Source organism: Topomyia yanbarensis, chromosome 2 (assembly GCF_030247195.1).
Source record: "Topomyia yanbarensis strain Yona2022 chromosome 2, ASM3024719v1, whole genome shotgun sequence".
In the NCBI taxonomy this organism is placed as follows: domain Eukaryota; kingdom Metazoa; phylum Arthropoda; class Insecta; order Diptera; family Culicidae; genus Topomyia; species Topomyia yanbarensis.
This window is the reverse complement of record NC_080671.1, coordinates 292,994,745-293,018,853: the sequence shown is the minus strand read 5'-3', so window position 1 is coordinate 293,018,853 and position 24,109 is coordinate 292,994,745. Positions and strand designations below refer to the sequence as shown.

General features: G+C 36.4%; 1 protein-coding gene across 1 annotated transcript in view; it reads right to left on the bottom strand.

Annotated features, from left to right (window-relative positions):
- Positions 1-3,191: 3,191 nt before the first annotated feature.
- LOC131683276 (uncharacterized) overlaps positions 3,192-24,109 on the bottom strand; it is a 98,074-nt gene continuing 77,156 nt past the window's right edge. Inside the window, exon 2 of the mRNA XM_058965113.1 lies at positions 3,192-6,400. Within this exon, the coding sequence (XP_058821096.1) occupies positions 5,039-6,400 (1,362 nt within the window). The 3' untranslated portion in view covers positions 3,192-5,038. The remainder of the gene's footprint in view (positions 6,401-24,109) is intronic.

Here is a 24,109-nt window from a genome sequence, read left to right as displayed (position 1 = left end):
TGTCACATGATAGCCATCCAGGACAGAATAATGCCAACGAGGAATTGCAGGGGGTATATTTGTCACCAAGACGTCGAGGATATATTCCGGATGTGTCATTCGCCGCACGAGACCATCGACCTCATTACGTCAAGCTACTGCGTACTATCCAACACAACCTACACCGAGTGTCACAATAGCGTTGCTATGATTTTGCTATTACCGCTGCAACAACCGCTGGTCTTTTGGAAAATATTGTCCCGAACTACCGTTATCTGCTGTGTCTGTTCTGGGAAATGCCCGTTTCAAGCTGTACTGGGATCGCACTGTTCTATCGGACCAATTCCTATATCACAACTGCTTAGATATACTGGTCTATGACTGGCCTCGACGTCGCCGTTCCACTGGACCGCAATCTGGTAGATACTCACGACGGAAAAGTTGCCAGATATCGCCCTCTGGCGAGTTACTGGGTAGTAAACCGCCAACACATACATGCGCATGATCGCGTTGGGTTGTGATAATTTGCTGCGGCGAAATTTGGGGTCGGTACTAATTAGTACAGTATAAACTATACAAATAGATCACTTTATTGCTTTTTATTTAATTATTCCTTCATTGCTTATCTTTCTTTCTACAATTAATTTCAAGTACAGATGTTAACCAGAGCCGTAGCAACCTTGCCCCTTAGGTTGCTATGGCTCTGGTTAACATCTGTAGCTGTGTTCATACCACTAGTAATGAGTTGAGCATATCGGTTGAATGCATTTTGAAAAACTAGTGAAGCCTGCTCTTTACTCTTTTCATCGAACGCCAATAAATTGTGTGATAGTTGAGATAATCGGAATGGCATGGAATATTCATTACTGTCTTTATTTTCGGTTTGCGACCATTTTCCAAGAAACGACCTGCCGATTTTTTTATAAATTTCTTTATTAACGACCGAATGTACAAGCGGAATCAGTTTGACAACTGCATGAACTGTCCTAGATCGAAATTGATGTCTAGTATTATTTAATCGTTTGATAATATTTTCTAGTCTCTTTATTATAAACCCTTTCTTTTGTCGAGGACAGGTCACAGTGGAGTTATTTAAATCTGAATTAAAATCGCCTCCGAATTTAGTTAATTCGTCCGGATTAATTTGTTCTTCAACAGGTAAAGCTATTTTCATTAAATCAGAACTGCTTTCGGTTGTTTCGTTGCTCTGATCTTTGTTTTTATAGACCGAATTGGATATATCTACGCGTAGGTCATATCCGGGCCCCATATTGCTAGAATATTCGACGCGATCATTTACAGCTGCTTTTCAATTCAGACTGTCACTAAGTATCGCCTTATTACCATCGAGTTCGTCGTGTTTTACAAATGTGTTACTACCAACAATAAACGGATTACTTGTGTTTTTCATTACAGTACTAGAATCGACATTAAACAAACGATGAAAAGCCCCAGTGAGCCGCTTACGTGCTAATCCAAATATTTTATCAATTTTTTCGTATATAGTTCCGTATGTAGCTCTCCTTCTCTATGCTGTATTCCCACAATGCTAGATGTTCTCATTTTATTGATAGCAGTTTCATTATTCTTACTGTAGTCAGAAGGATGCATTTCATGTATAACAGTTCGATCAACAGCATTTTGCTGTGTTCGAAAGTCGCTTACGTAGGATTTTGAGTCAGCTGACGACGAGAATAACGAGACTGTTTGAAGAAGGAAATTTCCGAGAAAAGGTTTCGCAGCTACTGCATATACCTACAAAAAAAATATTATATTTCATAAAACAGGTATTCGATACGATTCCTTATGATAATCTATTAATATTTAACTTTTAACCTTTGGTTTAGCGAGTTAGATGCTGGAAGTTTAATAAATATGATCCATTACCAAATTATGACACGCGTTTAGGGGAAGGGGGTGAGTGTATGAAAAATTGGGACAATTGTTAACCCATTATGTCCTAGCGTATGAAATTTCATACGCAAAAACAAACCATACTTGTTATACAATAAAGGCGTCTTCAAACATCTGGTCTTCTGTGAACGGTAATTAATTGGAATGGCATGGAATATTCATTACTGTCTTTATTTTTTGGTTTGCGACCATTTTCCAAGAAACGACCTGCCGGTTTTTTTATAAATTTCTTTATTAACGACCGAATGTACAAGCGGAATCAGTTTGACAACTGGATGAACTGTCCTAGATCGAAATTGATGTCTAGTATTATTATGTCATTTATTTCGAGTATTTTTTATTGGCACTTTTAGTATAATGTAGTCCACTATGATACTTGCTTAGATTTGAAATTCCATTTGTGATTAGGACATTACGGGTTATTAGCGACTTATCGGCGGTAATACAATATGTTCATTGTTTAGAATAAAGATATATATAAATTGGGCAGTCTAGTGCCCACCTCCACCAGTTGGAGCAGCCGTACGTCGCCAAGCTGCATCGAACCTGTGGCTCAAGCGAGGTAAACACTCTTTAGTGATCGAGTCTGACATGAATCATGTCACATGATAGCCATCCAGGACAGAATAATGCCAACGAGGAATTGCAGGGGGTATATTTGTCACCAAGACGTCGAGGATATATTCCGGATGTGTCATTCGCCGCACGAGACCATCGACCTCATTACGTCAAGCTACTGCGTACTATCCAACACAACCTACACCGAGTGTCACAATAGCGTTGCTATGATTTTGCTATTACCGCTGCAACAACCGCTGGTCTTTTGGAAAATATTGTCCCGAACTACCGTTATCTGCTGTGTCTGTTCTGGGAAATGCCCGTTTCAAGCTGTACTGGGATCGCACTGTTCTATCGGACCAATTCCTATATCACAACTGCTTAGATATACTGGTCTATGACTGGCCTCGACGTCGCCGTTCCACTGGACCGCAATCTGGTAGATACTCACGACGGAAAAGTTGCCAGATATCGCCCTCTGGCGAGTTACTGGGTAGTAAACCGCCAACACATACATGCGCATGATCGCGTTGGGTTGTGATAATTTGCTGCGGCGAAATTTGGGGTCGGTACTAATTAGTACAGTATAAACTATACAAATAGATCACTTTATTGCTTTTTATTTAATTATTCCTTCATTGCTTATCTTTCTTTCTACAATTAATTTCAAGTACAGATGTTAACCAGAGCCGTAGCAACCTTGCCCCTTAGGTTGCTATGGCTCTGGTTAACATCTGTAGCTGTGTTCATACCACTAGTAATGAGTTGAGCATATCGGTTGAATGCATTTTGAAAAACTAGTGAAGCCTGCTCTTTACTCTTTTCATCGAACGCCAATAAATTGTGTGATAGTTGAGATAATCGGAATGGCATGGAATATTCATTACTGTCTTTATTTTCGGTTTGCGACCATTTTCCAAGAAACGACCTGCCGATTTTTTTATAAATTTCTTTATTAACGACCGAATGTACAAGCGGAATCAGTTTGACAACTGCATGAACTGTCCTAGATCGAAATTGATGTCTAGTATTATTTAATCGTTTGATAATATTTTCTAGTCTCTTTATTATAAACCCTTTCTTTTGTCGAGGACAGGTCACAGTGGAGTTATTTAAATCTGAATTAAAATCGCCTCCGAATTTAGTTAATTCGTCCGGATTAATTTGTTCTTCAACAGGTAAAGCTATTTTCATTAAATCAGAACTGCTTTCGGTTGTTTCGTTGCTCTGATCTTTGTTTTTATAGACCGAATTGGATATATCTACGCGTAGGTCATATCCGGGCCCCATATTGCTAGAATATTCGACGCGATCATTTACAGCTGCTTTTCAATTCAGACTGTCACTAAGTATCGCCTTATTACCATCGAGTTCGTCGTGTTTTACAAATGTGTTACTACCAACAATAAACGGATTACTTGTGTTTTTCATTACAGTACTAGAATCGACATTAAACAAACGATGAAAAGCCCCAGTGAGCCGCTTACGTGCTAATCCAAATATTTTATCAATTTTTTCGTATATAGTTCCGTATGTAGCTCTCCTTCTCTATGCTGTATTCCCACAATGCTAGATGTTCTCATTTTATTGATAGCAGTTTCATTATTCTTACTGTAGTCAGAAGGATGCATTTCATGTATAACAGTTCGATCAACAGCATTTTGCTGTGTTCGAAAGTCGCTTACGTAGGATTTTGAGTCAGCTGACGACGAGAATAACGAGACTGTTTGAAGAAGGAAATTTCCGAGAAAAGGTTTCGCAGCTACTGCATATACCTACAAAAAAAATATTATATTTCATAAAACAGGTATTCGATACGATTCCTTATGATAATCTATTAATATTTAACTTTTAACCTTTGGTTTAGCGAGTTAGATGCTGGAAGTTTAATAAATATGATCCATTACCAAATTATGACACGCGTTTAGGGGAAGGGGGTGAGTGTATGAAAAATTGGGACAATTGTTAACCCATTATGTCCTAGCGTATGAAATTTCATACGCAAAAACAAACCATACTTGTTATACAATAAAGGCGTCTTCAAACATCTGGTCTTCTGTGAACGGTAATTAATTGGAATGGCATGGAATATTCATTACTGTCTTTATTTTTTGGTTTGCGACCATTTTCCAAGAAACGACCTGCCGGTTTTTTTATAAATTTCTTTATTAACGACCGAATGTACAAGCGGAATCAGTTTGACAACTGGATGAACTGTCCTAGATCGAAATTGATGTCTAGTATTATTATGTCATTTATTTCGAGTATTTTTTATTGGCACTTTTAGTATAATGTAGTCCACTATGATACTTGCTTAGATTTGAAATTCCATTTGTGATTAGGACATTACGGGTTATTAGCGACTTATCGGCGGTAATACAATATGTTCATTGTTTAGAATAAAGATATATTTGTCCAACGTGGATCTATATTTACAAAAGCTTGTTTAACTATTTACAGCTGTTCAGAAAATGTTGTGATCATGATTTTACTCATTGAAATTGGTGATCTACTATCGGTAACATATGTGACAAAATTATTCCACGAAAGCAAAACGACTAACGCCAGTCGTGCAATCACGGAACCGCTACTTGAAAAACAATTGTAGTTGGTTAAATGCACCCCAAGTTAAACCTGCTATTGAGCCAAAAACTTCAAGAATTAATATCCCGACCATCTCTATCTTTTGTAAGTTCATTCGTTTTGAGGCTGCAACATAGTTGGCACTATTAGAGACATTTACATCAATAGCCTTCTTGTCGGTAGCCATTCTATCGCTTCGGGCGTTGTTTTCATAGCTATCGTCGTCATTTTTAACAACATTGTTTCTGCCAGTATCGACAGTAGAATAATTGTCGATCCTTTCTTTCTGTTGGGCTTCCTTAGAAATTGAATTGTTAACATCTGTAGCTGTGTTCATACCACTAGTAATGAGTTGAGCATATCGGTTGAATGCATTTTGAAAAACTAGTGAAGCCTGCTCTTTACTCTTTTCATTGAACGCCAATAAATTGTGTGATAGTTTAGACAATCGAAATGGCATGGAATATTCATTACCGTCTTTAGTTTTTGGTTTACGACCATTTTCCAAGAAACGACCTGCCGGTTTTTTTTTATAAATTTCTTTATTAACGACCGAATGTACAAGCGGAATCAGTTTGACAACTGCATGAACTGTCCTAGTTCGAAATTGATGTCTAGTATTATTTAATCGTTTGATAATATTTTCTAGTCTCTTTATTATAAACCCTTTCTTTTGTTGAGGACAGGTCACAGTGGAGTTATTTAAATCTGAATTAAAATCGCCTCCGAATTTAGTTAATTCGTCCGGATCAATTTGTTCTTCAACAGGTAAAGTTACTTTCATTAAATCAGAAATGCTTTCGGTTGTTTCGTTGCTCTGATCTTTGTTTTTATAGACCGAATTGGATATATCTACGCGTAGGTCATATCCGGGCCCCATATTGCTAGAATATTTGACGCGATCATTTACAACTGCTTTTGAATTCAGACTGTCACTAAGTATCGCCTCATTACCATCGAGTTCGTCGTGTTTTACAAATGTGTTACTACCAACAATAAACGGATTACTTGTGTTTTTCATTACAGTACTAGAATCGACATTAAACAAACGATGAAAAGCCCCGGTGAGCCGCTCACGTGCTAATCCAAATATTTTATTAATTTTTTTCGTATTTAGTTCCGGATGTAGCTCTCCATCTCTATGCTGTGTTCCCACAATGCTGGATGTTCCCATTTTATTGATAGCAGTTTCACTATTCTTACTGTAGTCAGAAGGATGCATTTCATGTATAACAGTTCGATCGACAGCATTTTGCTGTGTTCGAAAGTCGCTTACATAGGATTTTGGGTCAGCTGACGACGAGAATGACGAGACTGTTTGAAGAAGGAAATTTCCGAGAAAAGGTTTCGCAGCTACTGCATATACCTACAAAAAAAATATTATATTTCATAAAACAGGTATTCGATATGATTCCTTATGATGATCTTTTAATATTTAACTTTTAACCTTTGGTTTAGCGAGTTAGATGCTGGAAATTTAATAAATATGACCCATTACCAAATTATGACACGCGTTTAGGGGAAGGGGGTGAGTGTATGAAAAATTGGGACAATTGTTAACCCATTATGTTCTAGCGTATGAAATTTCATACGCAAAAACAAACCATACTTGTTATACACCGAGCAAGTCTTATGATTTTGCTCCAATATATGTGTTTAAGAATTTCATAAGTTTTTCTCATGAAACCCATATGAGATCTGTTATTGATTCTATAAAATTATATTTTGTTTTTCATAAACGTCACTTTTGTGAAAAGTTAATAATTGTTTCTTATGAATTCAGTACTGGCCTGGACGGCTAAAGGATCTAATAGTTTCAGGCCAGAACTTTTTGGTTACCGCTGTTTGAAACAAAAGAAGTGAGAATTTTAGTCAAATAGCAACAAAATTTAAAATAATTGTTTTTTATATTATTCAATAAATTACTGTGAGCATTAAATCAGTTTCCATGGTTATGATTTTTACAGAAGATATCCGATATTTTGAAATGAAATAAGTTGTGCATATAATTAGTGTCTGACACGTATTTTATAATTATCAAAATCATTTGAGAAGTAAGAATCATTATCATTCAGTTGTCAAGTCCAGTTTCCCAGTTGTCTAAGCCCAGTTCCCCAGGAAATATTGACGAAGCGTTGCTTATTATGTACAAATTTTAATATTTAATGGGAGTTTTCTCTTCAATCTTCTGAAGGGATCTACACTTAGCGGTTCATTTGTCCCGAATTTAGTTCTACAAGATGACCATACGAATGAACTCATTATGAATGACGTTCATGTTTTACAATTCTCGGTGGTTTGTTTACTTCTTCAGTTGCGTGAGTTCGAGTGCAACAGGTGCCCAACTGTTACATTCAAACTCACGTAACTTCCATGTAAACAAACCACTGAAAATTGTCAAACGAAGTTCATCTGGCTCATTTTGGGGTTATGTCGGTTGATGTAAAACCTAATATCCTCTAAAGGTTGATTTTTACTGTTGATTTTTTGTCTACTAAAAATGCTCGAGAAATATCAGCCATGCTCTATTTTTTATATAAATGCACAATAATATCTATAAAAAAACTTATGGCATTCATTCGATCATTGATGAATTTCATAAGACAGTTCTCGACAAACATATGATTACGGCCTAAAAGCCAACTGTCAAAATCCACTTTGAATGGAAATTCCAGACAACCCGTTACCAGTCGAACACAGTTCACAACAGTTTATGAAAAAGAAAACTTTTCTCTTTCGTTTACTACCAACATCTGTGATTGGCGTGTAACGGTTTGTCTGGAATTTCCATTCAAAATGGATTTTGACAGTTGGCTTTTAGTGCGTAATCATAAGTTTGTCGAGAGTTCTATGGAAATCATTATTACTATTATGTTTTCTGCTTATGAATATCAGCAATTTTCATAAATGGGCACCTATGGCATTCATTCGGACATTTTCATAAATTTCATAAGAGTGTTTATGAAAATAATAATAGATGGATTTGGAAAATTTCCCCTCCAAATCGTAAGACAGACTTATAAAATACATTTAAAATCCTTATGTCTGAAAGTCATAAGACGTTTTTATGGAAATTCAAAGTAAATTTTGCTCGGTGTACAATAAAGGCGCCCACTGAGAAGTCCAAAAAATTGTTTCAAAATCGTTCAACACGGGTCCAACGATGGACGTTCGTTGAACGGTTATTTGGACGATGTCCAAATTGGTCCAACGAACGTCCTTCATTGGACGATTTTGAAACCAACCGTTCTTAGAGGGCGGCTTCAAACATCTCTAGATAAACATATGAAAAGGGCATAACGCAAATGAGAGTCTCTCTGTGTTTACTTTCTCATTCGATTATTACGGCATTATCAAAAAAATTGCCAACAATGTTTCAATAAATATCGAAAGAATCTGATGTCGTCTAGCATATTTTGCTAAGTGTTAAGGAGCAAACGTAAAAGCGGCCTAGTTATTGACGGAAGAGAAAGAAAACACAGAGAGGCTCTCATTTGCGATATGCCCTTTTCACATGTTTATCCAGATTTGGTCTTATCTGTGAACGGTACACGCTCATTCAAAACTACTCAAAATTTGAGTTCAGAGTACTCAATTTGAAAAATAGACGCAATATGTCAAAAAATGAGTTTTAATTTGAGTAGAGTTAACTCAGCTGGTGAGTAACCATTTAATTTTTAAATCTTTGAGTGCAAAAATTACTTATCCTCAAGAAAAAGTGCGAGGAGTTCGACATCGTCTAAAACTTTAATAAAAGATCAAGCCACGGACCTAGTAGCTGTAGAGTCGAAGCAGAACATTCAGAAAACTAAAAGGTAGGTTTCTCTGAGTTTTGTTTTTATTCTAATCTAACTTCTATTCGTGTTTTTATAGTTTCTGCTAGTTCTACAATGTACCGATTGGTATAAAAGAGATGTGAAGAAACGTCGTCGGATTATATTTCCAGATATCGCTAGCGTCTGGATGAACAAGTAAAGGATACTTGAAGTATCGGTGAGAATCTTTGTAATAATATTAAAAATACTGAATGATTATTTTTCAAATTTGCTTTTTGAGTAAAATGTACTCACATTTGACATTTGCATCCAAAACTCAAAACTGAGTAAACGAGGCGAACTCAGGTTTTGACCATGTGCAGTTTTTATGAAATTGAGTGGCTAGCCACTCAAATTTGAGTTACTATCAATGAGCGTGTAATTAATACGCTATAATTTATAATGTGCATGCTCCATAATCTTTTTTTTATAAAATTTCATTGTGTTTTCGAATGTCAAAGTTGGACAAAATTCAAACCAAAATATGAACAATACATTTTGAAAATTTGACAGCCGATAAATTTCCCAGTCGACCTACGAAATCGGGTGCTTCGAGGTCAACCGATTAATCTACCGACTAAGTTGGGTTTCGTCGGTGAACAATTTTCGTCAACATATAATAATCGCCAGATTTAATTCGTGATAATTTGGTTCCAGTTTTAAACTACCAACTTGTGTTATTTGGTCTGGTGGAGGAATCACCCAGCATGCCATAGCTTACTGCTCGCACAACTTACCTCGACGACGGTTTCCTAGCCAGTGAGGTAATATCGTAGAGTCACATCTCACAAACGACCAGGGTTGCCACTATTTTTCGAAGAAAATCTGGCAGTTCAACTAAAAATGTCTGGCAAAATCTGTCACTTGACAGTGACCTCAAAGTCATCGAAATTTGGTATACATTTTGATCTCCATAGAAGTGAATTTATCGAATAAGACCCAGATTTCCAAAATTTGTGTGATACTACTTCTATAGTTTAAAAAATCTGATAGAATAAGAGATTTGACTTTTTGCTAGAAGCTTTAAAAAAATCTGGCATAATGGTATCCGCGCTGGGTTGTAACGTAGAATTCAGAATATCTGGAAAAATCTGGCAAAATTTAAAAAATCTGGTAAAATGTCTGGCTTGAACGAATGTCTGTTCAGTTGGGAAAAATCTGGAAGATTCCAGATAAATCTGGAACATTGGCAACGCTGCAAACGACCGAAGTAATGCAATGAACACAATGCAGACTTTCTCGCTCAAGCGGTGCGTTAATACACATACAACCTAACGTGCAATAGACCATATTACCACTGGGTTCTACTACAGTAGACTGTTTCACACCACAATTCTCCCCTTTTCTTACAGGAAAAAACGAGAAAAAAAAACTTTAGCAAAGATTTTTTTTGTTCTTTTTTTTAAATCAAAATTGTTGTTATATTATACAATTTCATCTCCCAGTAAGTGAACATAATCCGTCAAGTATGAAGGGGCTTTCGATGTCCTTGTTGGTCGCTTTGAACTCTCACCAACATTTTGATTTTCGGCATGTAGTTGGGCATTTGTTCCTTACATGTTTCTCCATTGATGAACTTTTTTTGTTTTAGTCACGTGACGCTTTACAGTGTGTCCTTCCTGGTCAGTAAGAAGTAGACTCCCATTTTGCTCTGTTAACACAGTATACCGTTTTGCATCGAAACGAGATTGACCCTTTTCCCTTGAATGTCGTTCAAGTATCACCGTATCGCCAGGTTTTACTGAACAGCTTTTCGCCCCTCGACGTCTATCTTCTCGTGCTTTTCCTTCCAATTTACTTCTATAATCTCTCGACTCAAGCAATTCCTCGACGTGCACTGACTTCTTGTGCTCCAGCAAGGGCAGCCTCCGTTTATTTTGCGACCCATCATTATTTCTTCCGGGGGAACTTTTATAACAGAATGAGCGCCGGCGTTGTATGCATGAACTGCGTTTTGAAGCTCCGTCCCATAACTGTTCCTACTAGACACTGCCACGGACATAGCTTTGTTGACGACTTTCATAAAGCTTTCAGCTAGTCCATTTTGTTGAGGAGTCGAAAGGAGTCGAAAAGGTTTGTATACCACGATCTGTACAATATTGCTTATATTCAGCCCCGTTGAATGGAGGCCCGTTGTCTGTTTTTATAGACTTCGGAAACCCCTCCCTTACAAATATGTCGTCCAGAATCTTCTTGGTGTACTTGGTGTAGATTCGACTGGACGTGCGATTGCAAACCTGGATCGTAAATCGATGATTACTAAGACAGATATGCCCCCAAACCTCGCATATGGTCCATTAAAGTCCATCGCAATGACTTCCCAGACAGTACGAGGGATCATGTGCTTTTCTGGTTTACCATTCACTGCACATGCGTCACAAGATTTTACCCACTTTTCCGCATCACCTGTAATTCCAGGCCACCAAACACGTTCACGCAGGATGCTTTTGAATTTTGCAGTTTGTGGGTGCCCTGCGTGAGCCACTTCTAGAGCTTTCAATCTAAGTTCCTCGGGGATCACAATACAACCGTTCTTTACGAGCATACCTTTCTTAGAATAAATGCATGATAATCATTTGTTTCGCTTTGCCGCACAATTTCAGTTCAATTTAGTCATTTTTACTTTTTTAACGATAATAATTTTATTTGTCAAAAGTAATGACAATCTTTACCTATAAATATAGCAACACTGCCAAACATCATTTCGATCAAAGAGAATAGTGAAAGAGACGCAGAGTGAAAATCAGTCAAAACGGCAACACTCCCTTTACGATGATTTCAACACTAGAATTTGGCAACCGTTTCCAAAGGCAGCACTTTAAATGACTCCTATTATATTTTGAAAACAAATCTTTTGTCGATCGTTGGATTTGTTTATCAAACGATGTGCATTTCGAAACAAAGAGATGAAATAATTCTAAAACTTGTTTTTACTCATACATAGACTCTAGAATGCACCTTACAATCACGATTGCACTAAATTCTGACGAAAATTCAAATTTTTTTTTGATAGATTTACAATACTTATCTCCTCCAACTCAGGCATGAGTAATGTTTATTTACATTGCACGATTGGTCTGCTCAATAAGGTATTTTTGGCTTCACACTATTCGTCTCTTTTCCTATTCTCTTTGATTTCGATAACCCTGCAGTAACATTGCGTACGGTGCAACAAGTCAGAATCAACCAATCAGGAGTAGAGCACTCTAGTTAGAGTGTGGTCAAGAGGCCATGACGTATCCAAACGAACAGGAAATTTGACGTATTTCTATTGTGTATACGTCAAATTCCATGTTCGTTTGGATACGTCATGGCCTCTTGGCCACACTCTAAATAGAGTGCTCTAATCAGGACCTGACCATTCAAGTCAATTGGAACAAAAACGCCCCCCCCCCCTATTGTCACGTCTTGTCTTAGAGACAAACGACCGAAGTAATGCAACGAACACAATGCAGACACTCTCGCTCAAGCGGTGCGTTAATACACATACAACCTAACGTGCAATAGACCGGTTCATATTACCACTGGGTTCTACTACAGTAGACTGGTTCACACCACACACAACTAATCAGCCGATTAGCTCTTTGAAATAGACCGATCTCAACAGATTTCGTCGGTCATATTTAATCGGTTGTCGCGTCGATAGACGTCCATGTTAAACTCTGGGACGGGACCTGCGGAAAGAAGAAAAACGCGTGTCAAATTGATCCGGCACGCAAATGTCAGATTGAACCGGCTGTCCTTAGAGTGATTAATATAGGGAGTATTGTATTTGAGAAAATGTTAACTTTTTCCAAATATATCAATAAATTAATCATCAGATCAATAATAATAGTGGAGATGATAGTAACAAAAAATCAAGACTGTGCAATAGAGAGAACTTTTAGTTTTTTTTATGTTCAATAACATTTCATAGTGATCAAAAATATTATTGAATAAATTCAGAATTTTATTTATGCATCGATAGCATACTTTTCTATCTACCACTCGTTTCTTCTGCTGTAAATTTTATGCATTGGACATATTCGGTCTATCCACTCATTGAACTCATGCTAGAAAATCACAGCAGAATAAAAGAGACGGGAATAAAAAGTATGCTAGTTATGCATTCGGTCTATCCACTCATTGAATGCTTACTAGAAGTATATGTTAGAAAATCACAGCAGAATAAAAGAGACGGGAATAAAAAGTATGCTAGCTATGCATATTTTTATTTCTCAGTGTAGGAACAATGTTGTATAACATAAATATAAATAAACCGAGTTGCAATCGTCTTCGTTGTCTGGACGATCGAACGATTCGGAATCTCGAGGATCAGCGTAATTATGTTCCTTCAAGACTGGCGACGAGTACAATGGAAGAGAGCTACGTAATTTATCTCCATACAGTTCGTCATCATCTGAAACAAGAACTAAGCACGAGTATATTGACGGAACTTTTGTGTACGTTCCCTACTCTAGCTACGTAGTAATCGTAAATGAGCCTAAAGATTCATTCAGACAATTAAATAACACGACACATGAATATATAACTTAAATCAATGCTTTTAAAGGTAATTGTTCCGAATCGCGGCTTTTTCGAAAAGAGGGTTAATTTCTTTTGGAAATGGTTCTAAATGGTCTATTTTATAACAAGCAATGAAAAAAATTCGGGGGAAAAGCTTTAAAGTAGTTTAAACTGGAAAAATAAGTTGTTCCCACTTACTTTACTAACAATGGCATTGTTCATGAGAAAATGACGTTAAGGGTGAAGGTAGAGTGATACGGCTTTGCCGCATAGTTGAGTTCAAGGATTCGAAGCGGCGCAAAGCCGCTGAGAAACCGACGGACGAGGTGTTTTTGATCTTGCTATCGAAGGGTGCAATCAAACCTGTAATCCACTCGTTTGCCCGGTATACTCAAACATAGGGGCTATCCCTAGCACTTGAATGAAGCGATGTGGCCACATTCGGCGCTGACAACATTTTATTTTTGTAAATAAATACTATCCTATTGTTACTAAATAAAACATTGTTAATGCCTAATGTGGCTACGCCACATCGCTTTTTGCCATGCTGTCCGACTTCGCTGCCGCTCAGTCGTACTTAAACTAGGGATAGCCCCTATGTTTGAGTATACCGGGCAAACGAGTGGATTACAGGTTTGATTGCACCCTTCGGTAGCAAGATCAAAACCACCTTGTCCGTCAGTTTCTCAGCGGCTTTGCACCGCTTCGACTCCTTGGACTCGACTATGCGGCAAAGCCGCATCGCACTACCTTCACCCTTAACGTCACTTTCTCATGAGCAATCCCAAATAACCACATGCATTATATTGAGCATTATTTTAACATCGATAATGTTCATTTGCTCTAAAACTACTTTCTTAAAACAGTGCTGCCATAACACAACATCCCAAATGTTTCAAGACATTGCCTCTTATGAGCAATGTAACAGGCATTATACATACCTTTAGAGCAACGGTTTAGTGTTTGGTCGCATTGCATTTACAAATGCTTTGACGCTCTACTACGCTACACTTGAAAAGCTATAATGCTTGAACTAAAAGTTATGAAACATTCTAATCAAAAAATATCAACCTGAAACAACATGGAGAGTAGTGTGGCAAACGGGCAATTTTCTACGAATGGGGCAAAAATATCGGAGCACTGTACCGCCTATAGCTTTTGACCAATTCTATTTCCGTTGAGGAATACATGAAATTAAACAACACGAGTATGCATTCCTATAATTTGCAACTCAGATGAAGCATATCATAGAGAAACCACTAAATGCTCATAATTTCATCTGCACAATTTGATGTCAATATTAACCATGTTTCGGAATCTCTACTAAAAACTGATCTCTGCTTCGTTTGTTGATGTTTATATTTCGCGATCCGAGAGCCGCACGATTAATACTAATCTACTCAAAAAATGACAAATGTTTGCACCTCTCCTTCTATACCGACGTGTCATTGCATTAACAAGGGCTATATAATGTAAAACGTTATTCATGTATTGCAAATATCATTCCGTCGGCAACTATCCTCCACAGATAAGAGTGCTAACGGCCTACCTCGTATGAAGCTGATGTCAGATGATCATGGTTCGGATCCCATAAAATTAATTTAAAAAATCTGAAGGAATTGGAATTTTGTGGTGATGTTAATGTTGTATCTGACTAATAAGAAGACGTGGAAAATGGGAAAACGTTCATTTTTCCATTTTCATTATTTTCATTTTGGCATTATATCAGCTTTTTGTTGTGTTATATAACATCGATCTGTCAAAACGAAACAAACATTATTGCAGCATCTAGTAATGCTTTTAATAGACTAAAGCTTTATAAGAGCGTTACTAATGTAAGATAAATGCTTTCTTTGACAGCTCTTACATCAGTCGCTTAATCGCCCTTTTCCACTTTATGAAAGCATTGGTGTTGCATTTACAGCAATGAAGCATTTTATCGCATTCTGCGAACGACTCATTTAAGACTGTTAACTTTACATCATTTGAAGCGTCGTGGTTACTTGGGCAATTACCCTTTTAAAATACATACGCTACAAATTCTCGTGCTTTCACTAATTTCGAGATCGTCAATTCTTGTGAACTTCTCCGACTATTCCCTAAAATCGGAATTCACCGGAAAACGGTGAAAAGTTATCTCCGGATTTTTCGCTTTACAACGACCGCAATTTTTTACCTTGCACTTCATGACAATGGATTCACGAAAAAAATTGAAAGTTCACTATGAATTCTTGTTTGTTCTTCAATAAAGTCATGTCATTTCTTAAACTATACCAAGTATTAGTGTGTTTGAATCGAAGAAGTAAGATATAACAAACAAAAAGAAATAATAAGAAAACGCGAGTCCGCAGGTCCCGTCCCAGGTTAAACCCTCATAAGAGCCGGTGCAACAATCGACCGATTAATTGGTGGCATAGTTGGCCGATTCTGCCGACGCAAGCCGATTTAGTCGGTGGGAAAATCAGGAGGACTTTCTATGGGGATTTCTCTTCTAAATCAATAATTCTTGTTTCTGATTGAGAACACGAATAGCCATGAGTGGTCTGAAAGATGCAGCTCAGTGCGAAAAAATGGAAGAAATTGGTGAAACAATTGCAAAAATTACGTTGCAAATTATGCCTGGTTTTGACCAGAATATTTTTATGTAAATGTTTATGTAAATTATCTCGTTTATGTAAATTATCTCGTAAGAAAAGGTTCTTTGTCTTAAAATAACTGCAAAGTTTGAGGGAAAGATGGTTTGAAACCTATCATGAGACGAAACGGCATGAGAGAGGGGGGGATTGTTAAAACCATTGAAAAAAGCTGATAAATCAATGATCTCACAAGATTAAGGATATTATTCACTTTTATGCTAAATATACGGATATTGCCCGAATTTTCTCTGTATTGATTTTTTGATACCCTATCAGCCCAGCGTATGAAACGTTTAAAAGTGATTATTTTGTTTTTCCCATAATTATTTGAACATAATATGACGGTTCTCGATGGATTGTATAAATAACCATAATTTTTAATATAGCTGGGTTATAATGGGTTAACAGTAGTTGAGAATGTTACATAACATGTGTTAATTGAGGAAAAAATCTAACGGGTAGGGTAAAGTAAATTGTAGCAGATTAGTGCAAAAATGGCGGAGGGGCACATTTTTTATAGCTTTTGATTAATAACACTAATCACAAGAAAAATGAAGTTGGGAGAAAAAGTATTTTCTAGACTAATTTTGAGTCGAAAATCATACTTATTGTCTTATTCGGCGTTTTCGAGAATTTTTTAAAAAACGTGATTGTGCGTACTTTTTTACTTTTTGCTGTATACCTTATGAAAAAATTATCATGCGGTTTAAATGGTGCTGATTTACCCTAGGGGCAGATCACTCTAAGAATGTATAACAAATTTGCATCAAATTAGAAAAAATGCATTTAATTTCAATTTTTGCATCAGCTTTGCACTCCCTCGCAGAAAAGTTTGTTTAACAAACGTCCTACGCTGATCCACTTTGTTCGACATTTTGTTAAATGTAGGGCTAGTTTTTCTGTAGGGTTTTGACGTCTTACACGCAACGCAAACAACATTGCACGCAACGCAAAATACATTATGAATTTCTATACAGTTGGAAAAGCGGATTTTTTTACCATTCTTGGAAAACTACACATTTTTAGTTGATTTTTTTTTCACAATTTTTTGTGTTTTCCAAATCGAATGTGATAGATCAATCCACAAGAATTTTAAGCTTATGATCGCTATATTTGGATGAAAATATGGATGTTATGAGGCACTAAGTAAACATAGGAGCTTTGTAATTTTCACCCAATCACACTTTCAGTCGGAAATAAGCTTTTCCCTTGAACGTTTTCGTGTATGCTGGATTTAATATTCTTAGAAATGTAGTAGAAGTTTTTGACGGCTTTTCGTGACATTTGTCGTAATCTGACATCATTGTCCGCCGGTAGTCCAGTGATTGTGTTGGGCCGATGATTGCCCGGCTGAAGAGCGCTGTCGCTCCGCTGCTGCTATTTGCAGTGCCGCCTGGCTGATAATAGCGCGGGTGAAAGCTGCTCGCTGTTGGTTGCTGTGTCCAAAACGTGAATTAGCTGGTTTGGATTGCGCATATGAGAGGGCTCTCCGTACCAGTCAATCGCTTTCGCTCGGTTGCTGCTTGGCTGATGATAGCGCGGATGAAAGCTGCTCGCTGTTGGTTGCTGTCCGTCCTTCGCTGCGTCCGAAACGTGAATCAGCTAGTCCGCGTTAATGCTTTCGCTTATATAGAGAGGACTTTTCTCTTTCCTTCAATGAGCGACAAGCAAAGGAATACCAAATGAATGAATACAATTCGAAACATTGATTTCTTTACGATACTCATATCAAAGACACCATATAGTTTTCAAACTTTATTTGGTATCACAACATCTCTATCCTACAACATTGTACATGGATTCCTGGCAAACAGCATAATTTGAAATGCGAGTCAATTGATTGATTGATCAGGCTATTGGTTCAGTGGCGGAAAATCGAAATTTCGAACCCCTCACAATTTGTTTTACTGGATGCGCCCCTGTATTGGCATGTATAATATGTATTATAATTTAGTTCATGAACCTGTTTTTCACACTTTGAAAATAATTGATTTTCCAAAGACATTTAAGCAGTTTTCCTTGGTGGCGATGAGAGATAAACAAGACGAAAGATTCTATCAGGTGCAGCAATTGATATAAATTTTTGAATAATTTATCTATCACATTAGATTCTGAAAACACGCAAAAAATGTTTTTCTGTAATAAAAAATTAGAGCAAGAAGAAAAAAAGTGCACGCAAAAATTCTTTTTTTGAATAGAAAACTCGAAAATGCTTCTTTGAAAGAGAAATTGAGTATGATTTTCGTGTTCAACGACCCAAGTTAATCTGGAAAACACTTTTTATCGCAACTTGATTTTTCTTGTTAATTGATGTAATTTGATTTAAGACCAAAAGATATGTGAAAAACAGAACAACTTTCGCTCACTGCTTCATACTATTAACATACACCGAATCCGATGTGACTTTAGTTCTGGAATATGTCCGATACATTGTTCCGGTTTAAATTCCTATGTAACCGTAGTAACTCCGGAATCGAAAGGTAGATTTGAATAAAATTTAGTCAATGAATGTATTGTATTAATCATTCGAAACCAAAGTTAGTAAAAATCAGTCCAGAATTTGTCGAGAAATAGGTGTGACATTATCTTACGAACTTTGCGAGTTCCCCGGGAGTATCAAGAACCGTCAAAGGTAACCAATATGGTCAAAGCTAGAGTCTGCATACAATATAGAGTCCCGTACAGAGGAATACGCAACACTGCGTAGAATACAGACTATTTATTTTTTCTGGCAACCGGAATATGTGCTGTAACTTTGAGTGACTTTGATCAAATCACAAAATAAATTCATACTGAATGAAAATTTAAGCAACTGGTTTTCCAGGGAAAACCATTTCAAACATTATTTCATCTGATTTATTGAATGCTATTTAATCAATGAATAACTTGTTTAAATTTATTTAAAGAACTTCAGTCAGCGCAGGACTCAGGTTATTTTAGGGGATTTTTCTCGGATGAACTTGAAAATCGAATAGAACAGTAACAAAGCCATATCACTGTGACAGAACAATAATAACCATTTGCAGTGAAGTCCAATGTTATACTATAATTCTAAAACAAGATTTTTACAGTAACTAGGGTTGGCTATGTGTTGATTTTTATTATTTTTTTAATGTTATTTAACAAATCATTTTGTTCCACGCATTTAACATTTAATGCTAATTTACTGAATCATTGTTTGTTGGAAAATGAAATTAATTGTTACAGTCGGGTCTCCTACTACGCGATTAACTGGGGGCGTGAAAAAGGAATCCGCGTTGTAGGATACCCATAGCTTATGGGATTGCGACTAATTGGGGCTGTGGCCGATTATTTCGTCCGCGTCAACATGTAGCGCCATACTTTCTTTGGCAAAGTTGTTGTACTCACTTGGGCCTACAACTTAGAGTCATAGGGTATCCAATTAGTTAAGAACTATGCCGCCAGGGGTGCTATGAAGAAAGAGTAAATAAATCGAAACTCTCGTCGTAAATTCGATTATCATTAAATGGATTCAATGTTTAATATATCAAGACCCTGATTATTTGGGAAGTGTATGTCTTCGGGGAATTTGTAAAAAAAGTTCAGAGCTTCTGGATGGTAGAAAGTATAACTCGCAATTGTCCCACCAGGCGGCGCTTGTGCTAATGCAAATATTCAACACATGTTAAAATAATTATATATCTCAACATCGTGACTAGATAGAGTAGTACTGTTTTCAGCAAATTTTCTCGAGAGTTCGAGGACTACCCAACGGTTATAGATTAATTTGGAATACTCTCACTATGAGGCGCTAGTGAGCGTAGAAGCTTTCAGCATATGGTAGATTATGATATATCTCAAAAGTCTAATAACTTGGAAAGATGGTGTTTTCGGCAAAGTTCTCGAGGAGGTCAAAGGCTACTCTATTAAGGATAGATTAAACTGGAATGGACCCGCCAGGTGGTGCTAGTGAGCATTATTGCTCATATCCTGTATTTCGAGATCATGATCATCGGCACATTCGAGTCTGTTGTGTTTAACAGTCTACACAGTGATATATTCAGCCTAGAGGATACGTCAGCATATCGGTCTGTTAGTGATTTGCAGTCAGACCATCCATCCAGATCATTATCGATGCCTTCTTCGTCAAATTCATCTCAGATTTTTATTGTTGCGGTATTCAATCTAAGCGGAATGCTCCGAAAAAGTAAGAAAAACTATACTGTTTGTGAGGCATGCTTTACACCATGTATTAGTACGACCCCATTTTAAAACAATTCACAAAGTATACTATACTAAAAGATTTTAGTGGGGAAGCAGAATGTAACAGAAGTTGTTTATTTGTTTTTTATCGCGCTGGAGAGAATATTTCGAGACGTCACTTGTAATGAAAACGTTTCATCAAACCTGGCAACACTCAACAAATCACTTACCATAAATATCTTTGAAGAAGAATGTCATAATATTCGCAATTAGATAATAGAGCGTTTTGTAACGTTCCGTTTGTGAATTTATCAACTATACAAAAAAGGGGAAATAAGCCTGATAGTCGTTCAATGGCACTGTAGAGGTTCGGTGAATCAATTAAAATATTGATTCATCACTTTCTTGTTAACTTGCTGATTTTTGTAAGCAATATAAGAAATGAGAAAAGGTAAATATATAAACGAATAGTTTTTCACTCCTATTATTGTGATATTTTTCCTGCCAATAACAATACTCCCCTTGCGAGCACGGATGAGTGTATTGACCATTGTATGAAATGCTTTAACCTCACAAATTTGACAGGTGCTGGTCCTTTTGTTTACAGTTTGGGCTTAACAAATGTGGAATCCATTAAAATAAGCTTAGTCCTAATAATTAATTCCCAAGAAATTTTACCGCAAAACTACTTACCGATTCAGAGAACACTAGAAGTAATTGATAAACAAATAATTAGTTCACTTATTTGATCTTGCATATACATTTTCCTACAGTAGGGAATCGGACAATTTAATTGTATGACGTTCTATAGAACATTTATACTTCCAAAAACATGATTCCCAATATATTTCAAGTGCTTTCCAATATATCTTTTTGAGAATATGAATAATCTCTAAGTTCAAGATGTAATCAACAGGACCACCACCTGTCACATTTAGTACATGACGTCACTGTGCAATGACCAATAGCTAAAGAAGTGTTAAGAGATCTTACACAATAGTTATAAGTGGGACGCAAGTGATATTTCGATGTACATCACTCGGGGGTATGGTTACGAATGAATTTTATTTTTCATTAAACCTAGGCTAAGGCTGGGTCGCTGCAGTGGCTACGTGACACTTTTTGATAGGGTCAGCATAATCGTTGTCGCGCAGTAGACTCGATTATGCTGACGCCTTCTTTAGTCGCTTCGCGACGGGATGTTTACAAACGTAGGTTGTCCGCCACACGCCCTATCTATTTGAATTTAAAAATTTAATATGCTATACATTAAATTTTTTAATGTTATGTTATATAAGTAATCTAAATAAACATTCTTTGTATGTTGTATCATTAGTACTATATCAAAATATGAAAAATAATATATATATATATATATATATATATATATATATATATATATATATATATATATATATATATATATATATATATATATATATATATATATATATATATATATATATATATATATATATATATATATATATATATATATATATATATATATATATATATATATATATATATATATATATATATATATATATATATATATATATATATATATATATATATATATATATATATAAAAAAAAAAATAGAAGTTTGCAAACGTACTATTTTATCTTATTATTATTAATCTATTATATTACTAATAACAATTATTCATATCCACCACACGTCCTATATACAACGTATGTTTATTAATTTATTGCTATGTATTTAGAGAATTTAAGAATTATATATATTTTTAACAGTGTAAAAGTGTTTTACTCTTGATTTGTGTACTCTGTCTATCTTGTCTCCAATTTGAATGTCTACATTTGTTCCCATATCTTCAATAACTTTGTATGGTCCAAGGTAAATACTATCTAATTTTGATCCTACTTCATTCAAAAGTATAAGATCTCCTCTGTTGTATGTTTTTCCTTCAGAAGACTGGTTGTAATGTTTTACTCGTTTTGTTTTATCTTGCAATATTTTCTCTCTTACTTCTTTTTGTGATTATTGTAATTTAAATTTAAGTTGTTTTACATAAGGCCATTACAAATATTTTTTAAAAATTATGTTACCCCCCCCCTTCAAAATCACTGAAAAAAATCAGGGGGCAAATAATTTTTTTTAAATAACCAAAATTCAAAAAATTGTTACGTTTTATAGAACAACAATAGCTTCCATAGAGTTTTGCTTTTCGTAACTGAAAACTATTATGGTAGTTTTAGAAATTACCATCCCATGATAATTTTTATTTTGACCATTCTCGGGTAAATGTGAAGTTTAAATGAGATCATCGATCCAGTCCAACATCAAATGAAACGTTTGCTGGTCGCGGAAGGAAGGACCCATCTGTGTATTATCAAACAAACATCTCATGGAAAGGGTAATACAGACCGACTTCTGAATCGATTCCATTTTAAACGCAACAGTCGATAGAGACATAATCGATCGTTGCATTCGAAAATAATTTCGATAAGGAAACAATCTGAATTCAAATCTGACTCCTGGAGATTTATATGTGATTCAATATTTAATATACATGAGCTTTACCGAAAGGTTTTTGACATTTAAAGATTTCATATGGGATCGTAGTATTCATACCGTATTTCCGCCATATGTGTGATTCTTATGAACTTGATCAGATCAAAATCTGCTACCAAACCTTCCATTTAAGGCTAAGCTTGTGAAAATTGAATAAGCCGTTTTCCAAGAAGCCGAAGAGACATTAATTCTGAAATATTCCAAGAACCAAAAACATGCGAAATTTTCGAGATAGACGCTGGAATCAAAAGAACTTTGTCTGGCCATCAGCGATCAAGAATGCTCTAGCAAAGTTAAATATAGATCTTACAAATAATGGTATCATCGGCACTTACCGCAGGAGGAACCGGGAATCCATTATCGATGTCAATTTTTGTAGCTTTGGAGTAACCGGAAAGATGGACTGAAAAGTGTGCGAGGATATATCCACAGCGATCACCTAGCGATTTGGTACAGCATTGATAACAGGATTATGAACTACACATGAATATGAATATGTAGGAGATATATAAACGAGTGAAGATGGAAAACAGCGATTTTTCACAGGAACGTGTCCGTCGAAGAACTTGAATTTGAGGGTATTCTCTTCAACCTAAATGCGAACGAGTACACGGCACTACTAACAAAGGCGTGTAATGCGACCATACCAAGGGATGGGAAACTGAGAAACGGTCGCCGGGTGCAATACGACGATTATCGATCTACGTATAAGTAGCCTCCGAGCTTGGAGAAGAAGTCGGAGATCACTTCGTTTTCTCATCTCGCTCAGTTCAGAAGCTAGAAATCGCTCCGCTGCAATAGCAGGGCAAGTAATCAAATTTACCAGCGCGACGCTTGGCAAAAATTGATTCCTTCTGCCTAGTGTGTGATACGTGAACAAACAATGAGTGACAATGCCAAGCAAAAGTATATCACGATGCGGGCAAACTGTGTTGCTGTTGACTACACGAAATGTCCGGTAATACCATCAATTCATGAAGGGGAGCAAATGTTGAAGGTGAACTTGAAGTTCAACGTAGCTAGCGGTACTTTATGCGGTGCAATTCCACCATTTACGTCATGCGGTACTGAATATGTTAAAAAATATTAGTCAAGCAGAATCATTCGCTTCCCAGAACAACATGAAACACGTCATCGAATGTAATGACATTTTATACAGTATCCCAACGTATATAAATGTTGACATGACCTGGCACCACGTACTAGTTCCTTCGCTATCAAACAAATCCTGTCAAAATACGGAGAGGTGAATAGTGTTAAGGAAGATAGTTGGAGGAACTTCTTCCCAAGACTCCGCAACGGAGTTCGTGTGGTGAGAATGCGTCCGACAAAACCTATTCCCTCTTGACTTTCACATGCAAATCACCTCATGGTGTTGAATATTCTTAACGAACACTAGTCACGCACCCAGGA